Source organism: Rhyacophila brunnea, unplaced genomic scaffold (assembly GCF_057557595.1).
Source record: "Rhyacophila brunnea isolate RB1 unplaced genomic scaffold, BYU_Rbru_1.0 scaffold_16, whole genome shotgun sequence".
Taxonomy (NCBI): domain Eukaryota; kingdom Metazoa; phylum Arthropoda; class Insecta; order Trichoptera; family Rhyacophilidae; genus Rhyacophila; species Rhyacophila brunnea.
The window spans coordinates 5,361,197-5,373,762 of record NW_028232816.1 but is presented as its reverse complement, the minus strand read 5'-3'; the positions used below and the strand labels follow the sequence as shown (position 1 = coordinate 5,373,762).

The 12,566-nt window shown below is 31.0% G+C and overlaps 1 protein-coding gene across 1 annotated transcript; it reads left to right on the top strand.

Moving 5' to 3' along the window:
* Positions 1-420: 420 nt before the first annotated feature.
* Positions 421-5,944, top strand: ND-15 (NADH dehydrogenase (ubiquinone) 15 kDa subunit). Its single transcript, XM_085943495.1, has 3 exons — positions 421-506; positions 1,301-1,526; positions 5,152-5,944. The coding sequence occupies exons 2-3, from the start codon at positions 1,305-1,307 to the stop codon at positions 5,239-5,241; spliced, it is 312 nt and encodes a 103-aa protein (XP_085799621.1). The 5' UTR covers positions 421-506; positions 1,301-1,304; the 3' UTR covers positions 5,242-5,944.
* The last annotated feature ends 6,622 nt before the right edge of the window (positions 5,945-12,566 follow it).

The window sequence follows — 12,566 nt, the reverse complement described above, 5'->3', positions numbered from 1 at the left end:
ATTAACTAAATGGCTACCTATTCATGAGGCATTCTTTATATTTTGTACATTTAAAATGAATGAATACGACAGTTTGTTAAATTTGTATTATTGTAGACCACAATAGGAGGTTAGAATTTCATAACAAGTTGACGTTTCAATAAATATGTTTCTGTTTTAGAGACTGATATGTTGTGAATTAATTTTAAGTACTGGCAACACTAATTAGTTGTCAGAAAAGCGTTTCCGTGGACATTCTACCAAACGGTTCCAAATCAAATAAATCAAATGGTGCCATTTGATTCGTCCAATTCAGGTTCAATGATACGAACTTAATAACGCTTTTGTACTGTATTCAGCTATTCAGCTTACAAAAAGATGGTAACACTGCAGCCTAGTGACATTTTTAAATTAACATATGACAACACCAGTAGTTACGTCAAATCAAAACAACAATTTTCTCGGCGATCGTCGATTTTTGAAACGATAATATAATATTAGCTGATACTTTGTTCAACCGCTGAAATGTAATTATTTTATGACATTGAATTAATTTACTATATAAAAATTAAATATACGTGTAGCATAGTTTAGTTTCCATTTCTATTCACTCTTCAATGTTTTTGTTTCCTCATATATCTGACGTTTACGTAACTAACCTTTAAATTTAAATAAAATGAATCTGACAATACTTTACCTTTTGATAATATGTTTTTTGATCTCTCGGAATATTTATTGTTGTTGATGATGGATTCACCGGTTCTCTTTCGTATCGCAACAAGAAATTCTGCTTGAAATACATTTTTTTTTTTTTAAATAATCACTGAATAAAGTACCTACTGTGCGAAAACATCTTCTTGGCTACGCTTCTAGGCGCTGTTGTTTACTAAATGGGAGGAGCTTGTTAGTTTATAATGGAAGTGCGGTTAAAAATGGGCGGGGCACAGTTTACTCACAGTTTTAACACGTAGCCAAGAAGATGTTTTCCTACCTTAGTTACTAGATCGTCGCTGTAGGATTGGTTTGTCGAATAGACCAAATGTCACATGTTCAGGAGACAAAAAACAAATTTCATTATCCTATATTTAAATACATGGAGGTATTTAAATTGTTGTTTTTACAGCATATGAGTGCTGTATTCATTGCGATGTAATTAAAAGAAAAGGATGGTTCTGGTCCATTAAGATACAAAAAATTATTCTGCATTAAGGTGGATTTCGACAAAAACGGATATTCGACAAACCAATCCTATAGCGACGAGATGTCTATGCGTCGTTTTGCTTGAAGGTAAGAATTAATGATATGCTTTCTTACGTTTCAGCGTCATGGCGACAGACCAACTTTCACCTTTCTTCAAAAGCCCTTTAACCGATTTAACTGGGGGTTTATTTAATCATCAACTCTTCGGGCAGTGCGCACAAATGGAAATGAATGCCATGGATTGCTTGGAAGCTTACGGAGTTGACATCGGGAAAGTGAAATGCGCTGATTTACTCAGAGATTTTAACGAATGCATGTATAAAAGGATGCAATTTAAGAGATACATGGTCAGTATTTTTTTGGTAGTATAGAGCGGTATCCTCATCAACTTACTGTTGACATCTACTGTTCACAGCAGAGCTTATCACTCCGTGAAAACAAACACTATTTTCGCTTTCTTTCTACGGATTGTGTGACATAACATTGTACGGATGTAAAAAAGAAGATACTATAATTTAGATCACTTTTAAATAGTATTTTATTATTTATAGATGTTTTCGTTATCATTGTTTTCACAGATTTGAATGTAGTATAATATATACCAGGGCTGGCGAACTTTTTTACGTACGCATGCCAAAATTTCCCAAATATTATTTTTTGACTGTCTGACGTGCCGAGCAGTTTTCCGAGTAGTTCGAACAGGAAAAAAATTGTTGTAAGAATTCTATTAAAAAAGTTAAAAAATTATAAGAAATTGAGTTCTTGAGTATTACTATAATATTTCCTTAGTTTGGTTCTTTGCGCACAAATTGTAGCCAAAAATGCTCGGATCTGATGAGGCATCCTCTCTGTGATGCGGCTTCCCTCGCCGCCTGATGAGGTCAGTGCTATAATATTATTATGTGTGACGCATAAAACCTAAAGACCGATATTATATGCAATTTAAACTAATTATAATGCTTATTCTTGAAGAGTATCTGCCTGTTATTTTTTATACAATGCGATCTGTCATTTATACATAAATTTCGTCGTTTCCGTTTGCGCATCGGTTGATAAATATTATTGTTAAAAATATTATTAAAAACCGAAGAAAACACTCATTTTAATATCATATAATATAAGTATATTTAAGAATTTGTAAAACTTTTTTGTAAAAGAAAATATTATTTAAATTATATCTATTTTTTTCTCATCGACGTAACAAACATTCGCGTACCATGCAAAATCATGCGTGCCATAAGTTCGCCATCCCTGATATATACTATTTATAATCAGTTCTTATTTACATATTAAATGTAGAATTTATTTATTCACAGTTAGTATCTTTATTTACAGCCACTGAGGTTAAGTTTTTTTGTGTATGCCACAACTGATTTTCGATTTTCGGATGTTATATTTTTAATAATTTTTCTTCAATACTCTAGACATTTTATGTGCATTAAACAGTGGTTCTGTATTATGTCTTGCTGCAAATCCTTTAATATGTGCCCAATTAAGTTCAATCGCATTATCTTATGACATTATGTCGAGCAGTCTGTGCCATTCCACCTAATATATGTATGTACGTAATTTGAAATCACCTCAGAGAAATATATAACCACTGGAAAAATATTTTTTGAAAGAGTACGACGCCCAGCGGGATTTGTGCTGTGATATGTGCTGTACCAACTAATCTAATTGCGATAAAAGTGCTTTCTAAATTGTGTTAATTTTTGGCAATCAGATTTTGTATTTTAAATAATAGTATTAATTTTAACGCCCACACTGGCCAAGCGGCTTAAGCATCGGCCTATAATGTCATGGGTCCCAGGTTCGAATCCTGGGTCTAGCAAATACACATATTATTGTTTTTCAATTTGTGTTTGAGTTGGAGTATGAACCTAATAGGTGAGCAAGTGGCTAACATCCATTTCTTGTAAAAACAAAATTTAACAGAAATTTTGATACAAACCTCCGTGGAGTCCCTTTTATGATCTTATTAGGATCAATCATGGTCAATATATAAATCGTCACCGTTCAGGCAAAAGTCACCAACCCTAAAAACATAGTTTTGAGATATCGCAATTTGAAAGTTTGAAAATGCAGGAAAAATCAGATTTTAATGTTTTTAAGGTTTTATCTACATTCAATTATTTTTTCATGTCTTCTTAATAATTTCTTTCAGGTATTTTTACTTTTTGATGCTAATTAAAACATCTGGAAGGTTTTAGGCAAGGTAGCTCAATTATGGTTTGGTGACTTTTGCTTGTTAATAATCTGAAAAATGTTAGCCAAAAGAAGGATCAGTAAAACTCACCATCCATAGTATAGTGACTTTTGCTTGTATGCTATTTGCTTTTGATTTTTTTTTTTATTGAGTCAATAATGTCTATTCACCTATAATGACTTTTGCTTGTTAAGATTTTATTGAAAGTCATTTAATGTATAATATATATTAAATTTTCCTTAATTACTAACCGGTATTAGGAAATATCCAAATATAATATTATATGTTAGGAGTATTAAGGTTTTTTTTATAATATTTAATCGTTTTGCCCTTTTCATTATGGACATCTCTTTCATGTCATTAGTCCGAAATTTTGAAACTGTTGTTGGCATTGAGGCAAGTTTCATGGATGAATATGTATCTTTTGAAATCAAGAACCTTTACTTGCTTTAAAAAGACACATCTTGCCATCTGAATTGCTTTTCTTTCCATAATTATTTTTCTTTTATCCCATTTCTGACCACTGAATCCATTTTTTTAAGGAGAACTCATAGATAAAAATATTGGCCATAAAATAAATCAGATTTTTTAAGTTAACGATTTGATGAAAAGAATATAATAATCAGAAATATGGTGACGTAAGCATTGGACTGAAAATTTCTGTTATTGGTTTGAGCCGTTTCTTTGTTTTATTCGGTGTTGATAATTTTTATTACCTGCTGTGCTACTTCTATATTAATTCTCCTTTACAATGCAATACGAATAATGGCCGTCAGCTTCTGCCACGACGTCGCACACATTGATCCACTATTATATTTCTCATTTTGAAAGTAATCACATAGTTTTATAATAAATTCACGACATTTACCTTTTATTACCGGCTTTTTCATTTTATTTTATAACACAAATTTTTTTAGTAAATAACACAATATATAACAAATAATCAAATGCTAAATTGCTAATAGCTAGGGACCAAGAAGTGAGGAGGGAGATAGTGGAGGCCTTCATCCAGCAGTGGATCGACCGAAGCTGATTATGATAATGATTATTTCAAAATATGTGGATATGTGTGCGTAGATTGCTATATGTCAACAACGTCTATTTCGTCAACTTCAACTGTTGTGGCAACTTTAAAATCTAATAATAATTATTTTATACAACGAATATTAATTATTAAAGAGGACAACATATTAATTTTTGAATTCATAGTTATATACTTATTCAATATCACCAAATATTTCTGTGTGCAGATTGCAATAATCATTTATTAAAACATATTTCTGGGTTCCACAATTATTGCAAAATTAAGTTGAAGAACTAAAAAAAATCTTAATACCTACCGTAAAGTAAAATATTGAATCCATTGAAAAAATGCAGTTTTTATGTTATGCACAGAGATAGATGCCAATTATTATAATTTCGCAAAAATGGTTCCTACTAAAAGTGTCCCACATTCACATTCCATAAATCTGGCCACCCTAGTTACGGACCAATCGAATCAACCATCAACACGATCGAGCTGAATCGTTCAGCTACCAACCAAATTGTTATTTAAGGGTGATGATCGTTGTGGGTTGTCGAATCTGATATTCTTCTAGTGTAATTAGACCTAGGACCTACGATTGACCACGAAAAGTTTAAGTGATCTCGATCAATAGTCTACAAGTCATCGATTGCCTTTCGGCAATGTTTTATTTTATTTCTTTCATGAGACATCACAGGTTGAAATGTTAAATAAACGGAGATACTTTTTTTGTCATTTTCAGGCGATGCGAACTGAGAGAAATCGTCAAATAAGCGCCGGAATTCTGAAGGGAGATGAGAAATTTGTTACGCCCAGAGTCGATGGATTTTAATAATCTAATAGTATAGTGCACCATTTAAATTTATTAATTTCACCATAGTGAGGGTTGCTTTAATATATTTCTTATAAATAATTTTTTGTCATATCAAAGACTGTAACAACCATGTTTCATATGTTTTACTTGGTTCTAATAAAATTTTAAATATAAAAAAACATACCATCTTCTGTTTATCATGTCATACCATCATCTAATAGGCAAAGGTGCTAAATTTGTGTTACTGTAAAAAATACTGCTAGAATAAGAACATCGATAAATTCACACTTTTATTTGTGCTATTTCACTTATGGCAGTCATGTATATTTTTAGATTCAAACCTTTTCTATGCTGCAAAGTACATATTACTATGGCGGTACCCGGCAGGCTGCAAATAAAACGAAGCCTTTATTTAAATCACTGTAACACTGATATTTTTTCATTTTCTCTCATGGCAAGTTTGTTATTATCATTTCTAAAGATGTCTCTGTGCGTTCAATATTATAGGTCATCCAAGACACTCGGCCTTGACTACTGCGTAGTGCATACACATGCTGTGTTTAACTTGCTTGCATAGAAAAGGTTAAAAAGATGGTTTTGTTTTTGTGTAATTCAAATTATTCGATCAGGTTCAATAATGTAAACGGTATTTGTATCTATAATAGTCATCCACGATACAGTTATTAAAATAAAAATAAAACTTCCGCAAATGACATGATAATATGGTTTTATTGAAATATATTTAATAAGAATGCAACTTTATGTTACATGTAAAAACATCAGACAACATTCATAAAACATACATTTTTCTAACATAGTTTGTCAATGATTTTGTCATAAATTTTTATTTGGTTTTATGCATAGGAAAATCACATTTAATATTCTTTGTCTACATAAATATATATACCTGTATAATAATATTTATCATAATTACTCATTCAGTCTTTGTGATACAGTATCTTTTTTTTTGAAAAATAACATATATATATTTTATGTAAGCGGGTCCACGGATATGGTATCTCTACGCCGGTGATTCCCAACCTGGTCTTTGAGAATTAGCAAAAGCTTCCACAATAAATATCTATAATCTTAACAGTAATAAACTAAACTTTATTATATATATTAAACGTTAATATGCCTAAGAAATCCCAAGTGTAAAAAAAAATAATATTATTTTTATTAGTTAATTATTATTTATTAACTCCACTGCCAGTGACGTCCTTTTCAGGTGTCTAGGTAGGCAAGTTGTAGAAATGCGAAAAATACAACTTTCTACAAGAGTAAATTTTGTTGAAAAGACAAACATTTCTTAAACTATTCAGATTTAAAAAAATGTATCGATTAAAGATAACTTCTCAAAAATAATAATATGAGGGGCCATTTTCAGTCTGCTTTATACAAAAAAGATTAGGAATCACTGCTTTCGTGTGACATGGACATTAACTATCAATAAATTGTTTCATTCTTATTACATAATTATATTCTCACAAAACAACACTGTACATAAAATTAATGGAATCTTAAAAAATATTAATTAGTGTCGTAAGACACAGATATACTACAATGAATAGATACCTTATTTTGTCCAATCTAGAAAAATGATATAAGAGGACACAAAAGGAATTTCCCTTTCAATGATGGGACTTTTCATATATTAAAAAAATAATTGTTTTAGCCATTTATTTCTGCTAGAAAGGACTTTATTCAAGGAGCATTGATACTAATTTAATATAGAGGGGAGTACCTTTAAAATTCAAGAAAATGGGACCCTTTTAAAAAAAAAATTATGGTATTAAACCGCTGTTGATATCACTTCACAACCATCCAACACCTCATGAAATATTGTTCAACTGATCTAAAATGAAACTGTTGGCGTAAACAATGCTGACTAGCTGAACTGATGTGACATTAAATCTTAACGACAAATTGTCCTGTCGATCATACATTCATAATATAAGCTATTAAATTATTTAGTCTGCAGTGCTAAATTTTTGGCAGTTTGTGACAAAGTGATTTGTGTTATAGTTTTCAATGAACAATATAGACATCATTATCAGTTTTTATTACTAATACCATGTTAATCTTTCACATATATAAAATATTTCATTCTATGGACCTCAAGTTCACAGTTTTTTATCATTTGACATACATACTTAAGTATGTATGTACAAGTTTTTAAAGAATTAATAAGAAACTGTCTATCAAAAATCTCACTTCTATACTTAGACAGAGAGTCGTCAATTAGAGAGACTACTCCATGGGGTCTATTTTAGCAGTCATGTTCACTGTTAATCCAAAATTTAGCATCAAAGTCTACATTCTTGGTTACTATGATAATTTTATATGGTTTAACAGTATTAAGTAATACACACCTGCTAGAATTAGTCTGCTGAATCGTATAAACATCAAACCCAAGTATTACAGGGTGCTTATAGCTAGTTAGAATACAACTTTGAATCTTTCAGCTGATGATACTTAATTCCTAAAAGGCGATGGATCGGTTCAGTTCTGAGGAAATAAAGGGCAACGAACATGGCTAGGAGAAGTGGAAGGAAATGAGTGAGATCTTCATCCGGCAATGAATTGACTCCAGATAATGATAATAAAGTATTTCAGTATATTTACATATTTTTATTTGGTGTTTTATTCCACGAGTGTGATAAAATCTATTTGATATTGATGCAACATTTTGTTGATGCGGTTTGTGACGAAAGAAGTCAACTAGATATAATTAAAATGCAATAAAAATATCCCAGTACAAGCCACCATTTTGATTAGATTTTAAAAAAAACAACCACTAACCCTATTTCAAAACATATTACAATTTAATTAGTACTAATGAGATCAAATTCTAGGAGAGAGACTTAATTAAAAAGTATTACGTAACAAAATGTTAAAAATTCTTTTACTAAATACATTAATTACAAGTATCAAAATAAATAGATTCATAATATTGTATAAGTACTGATGTCTATAATAAATTGTAAATACCTTTTACATTTTATTAAATGTCATGCACCATGGATGAATTAATATTAATTGTAGTTATCACAAAATTTAAATTGTTCACATTTCTTTCGATTCTGAAGACCGTTATCCTTACATATTAAAATTTAGTAATTTTGGTTCATATTGATCATTAATAAAATAAATAAGTACCTATTTATATAAGTATATACCTAATTAATTAGAGTTTGGAACATCGCCATTTAAATCGTTTTTTCAGTTTCGGCGTTAAAACGCACAGAATATAGATACCCACTGTTTATATAGGTATTAAATCAATATACCTACTGAAAAATACTAAAATATATTATTCCTGAGTCAAAAATTTACCCGGTCATCGGAAGATATGAACAATAAATAAACAGTAAGTATTTAATTAACTTTATGTACCAAAAACCAAAGAAATGACGGTCCGCCACAGCTTGTAAGTCATTGGAATCGCCCAGGAATTAACATTATGCATTGGAAACTTTCAAAAACATTAGAGTGACAATATTATATTATATTAAATTTGACACAATTTAAATAATGTATCATCTGAAAACTAAAAATGGATTATTAAACAGATCATATTATGAGGATGCCGAAAGGAGGAACCCTGGTGGCAAAAAAATGGAAATTACAAAACCTATTAGGTATTAATAATTTTATTAATTTTTTTTTATGCAAATTGTATACTTTATCCAATAGTGTTTGCAATATGTACATTTTTTTTAATAAATGAAAATTGGAATCCATTTTTTAAATACCATTTATTTAAAAATCCAAAATATAATTTTCAAGGTTATTTATTATCGTCACTATTGGATGGTTTTATGCATTTATAGACTATATTACTGTAATAATTAGTTATTCAACTGGCACACGGTGGAAGAAATGATTAGCTTTAAAGTTTGTTTTTTCTTTCTAGCTCTTCATTCAAAGGTCTCTAATATTTAAAATATCCAGCTACAATAATATGATAGTTACTTTTATTTTTCATGCTTACTTAATTCCACAATTTTATTTATTACTTGTGATAGTCGGTTACTTTGTCTGGGTGGATTATATATTGGAACGAAAAAAATAGACTGATTCGAATTGATTTTTCAAATCGAAATAGACGACTGAATCTGTTATCTGACCACTTAACCTACATGTAATGAATGGATGCATGTAGGTTATTCGTCAATGTTTGGTGCATCCCTCTACTCGTCCGTACCTCACTTCACCACTCCGCCGCGGCTATCTGACCACTTTACCTAGTACTCTATATTTAGAAGTTTTATCTTGCCTTTTTAAACCATTTGATATATTATTGAGATGAAAATTTAGTAAATTGGTACCAAACAATGTAGTCTGTAAGCTTTGCTAGTTTCATCAATATTTGTGCAGTGGTTATTGTGTTATAACAGAACAAGCAGACAGACAGACAAAAATAACTATATTTCATGCTCATGTACTACCTAGAAATAGTCAAAATGCTGATAAAAGACAAAAATTTTGAAATTCCAGTTCATTTATAATTCGAAAACTATTTGACTAATATTGATGAAATTTGTACCGGTTACAGACTACATTGTTGTTACAACCAGTTTAGTGGAGATTCTTTTTCTACTGGTCCTCCGAACATGTGGTTCCCATACAACTTACGTAAACAAAAAATTTAACTTTTTGTCAATGATGCTTGCAATCAATCTGAATCCTTCACCGATGAAACTGGTCACAATTTAGTAGAGTTCCATCTCGATATTTCAAAAGGTTCCGTAGTTACAAGATTAAGCTATCGAAAATAAAAACATTAGAGAGAGCATCTGCTTCATAACTTTGCAGTTTTTACTACACTGATACGCCTTTGCCTGATTCCCATAAAATTAAAACAAATGATATTCACTTAAATATTAATATATTATGTAGTAACAAAAAAAAAATAGATTATATATGTAAAAAATATATTGAAGTTATACTTCTTTTGGGGCGTTTGGTAGAGAGTGAAATTGAGAGCTGAGCGCGCACACCATTACAAAGGTGCGTGACAGTATGAAGTTAGCTGCGAATCAGTCAGCTGTATACAAACGCGAGTTTGATAGTAGAATTGTTCCGTATTATTGTCGGCCATTTGCAATTCTTTACATAAACAAACGATTAAACGTCAGAGTGACGGTTGTTATTTTAAAAATAAAAAAAATGAGAAATAATTATATAATTTAGTAATATAAGTTAAAGTGTATAGAAATAAACCAACGGCGCTACAAAAAGCGGCCCTTTTTCTTGAGTGTGTAATTTAACAAGATAATTAAGAGTAGTCGAAGAATCTAGGTTGTTACAATTTTTGTTTTTGTTTTGTCACGCCAAAGAAGTATAACTTCTAACGTGCGTACATAAGTACACACACCGTTTTTTTTTAGAATGTATTCTATCATTGTAACCCTAGAGCCGGGTCCCAAAGCTATGAAGCGTATACTCTAAAGAAGTCCGGTAGCAGCGGTAGATTGATAAAGTGTGTTGCAGGTAGTGGTTAGTACCTATGTACATCCAAACTTTGTCAAATAACGTACTTGTAATAATTTTTCATGAGGGCTAAGTCGCGGGCTATCGGTAGTTAAAGCTGTTATTTCTAATATAGTCTTTCAAAAAAAAATATATTAAATGAATCAATATATATTTTCACTTGAACATAGTAACATAATATTATCATAATATTATCATATCATAGCTCATGTTGCTTGAGTATCAATCTAAAATTATAAAATATTATTATTAAAATATCTTTTATAATTTTTGAATGAGTAGCTTTAAGTTGCAGCAACCGGCCATGGGGTAAAGCCCCTTAACGTGGACTTGGGCTGTCAAAGGTGGCAGTACCCTGCTAGTAATTATTTAAAATTCAACGATAAAACATACTGGCACGTGAATTGTATAAAATATTCATAATTTTAAATGACTGTAATATTGTCACCATTTTATATTCTTATAACTAAAGTTTATATATGAATAATTGACACATTCTGAGAGGTGTGTCGCTCCTCCCACCCTGTACTTCATCTCTGCACTATGTCCAGTGACGTATACATGAAATCATGTAGTTTAACTCTAGAAATTCATAAATTCATGACACTGTCCTTTAATAGCTGTTTTTTTTTTTTTAAATTAACTATTTTTTAGGTATCTTCTTTAAATGTGCCTGAGGGAAAGGAGCATTAGTCTACAAAAGTCGCTATCTTTTAGTTCAATATCGTTCAAGGAAGAAAACTGCAAGAAAATCTCTTTACTTCTCATGGCTTTGCTCCACTTTGAACGCAACCTTGCCTCTACTTGTACATGTATAGAAAGACTACAATTTAGAGCAGGGGTAGTCAACCTGTCCCTACTGCCCACTAGTGGGCGTTCCAGCTGTCATGGTGGGCGGAAGGGCTTTTAAAAACATTTTCATTGTTTTCATAAAATTTCCCGTTTTTTTAAATTTAAATTTGGGTTGTCAAAGTATTTTATCATTATTTATTGACAAACTTGAACTACTTCATTATAATCTATTGAAGAGAAAATTTCATCACTTTCCTGAATTGTCATCTATAAAAGATGTAACTCCAGAGGATATTGACAGATTCAATAGCCACCTGAACGAATTTAAATTGGATATCGAAAAACGATTTGAAGATATTTTGAAATTGAAAGTGTATGACTGGATGAAAAATCCTTTTACCGCAAATATTGAAGAAGTTGATACAATTTGCCAAGAAGAACTGTTAGAAATTAGATATGATGAAGAAAGTAAACATAAATTCGATAGTGGTGGATATGAAAACCTAATGAAATAACCTGAATAAGGTAAAGTTACTTCCCTACTTTATAAATCATCATTACTGTGGAACCGGTGGGTGGTTAGAAAATTTTACTACTTATTAACAGAGATACAAAAGTGGGCGGTAGGTATAATAAGGTTGACTACCCCTGATTTAGAGCATGTAGATGTCGACGATTGAATGATTAGAGGTGACTGTGGACAGGCTTGCCAATGACATACACCATTTATGGATTTTCATCTGAATGCGGCAAAAACCAAAGCACGCTGACACTCCATTACAAATTTATGGACTACCTGTAGAGCTTGTGACCGAGTTACAAATGATGCCTGTGAGAAAGATCAATCAGTGTATGCATGCTAACTGTGCTTCTGTATGGCAGTAGCGAAGGGTGGAGGTAGGCTGTTAAGATCCGACATGAATAGTGCACATTAAACTTAGTTAGTCATACGTATTTGTTTTTATTGAACTAAGACTAAAATTTACAGATGATATTGGTTAGTTTTTAAAAATCAATTAAGCTCTGCTTAAACCAAAACATAATGGTTTTGGTAT

Bases quoted from the DNA above. Each gene is read 5' to 3' on its own strand.
- ND-15 (XM_085943495.1), top strand. From the start codon at position 1,305: ATGGCGACAGACCAACTTTCACCTTTCTTCAAAAGCCCTTTAACCGAT. The intron at 1,527-5,151 runs GTCAGTATTTTT...TGTCATTTTCAG, and splicing joins TGCAATTTAAGAGATACATG to GCGATGCGAACTGAGAGAAA.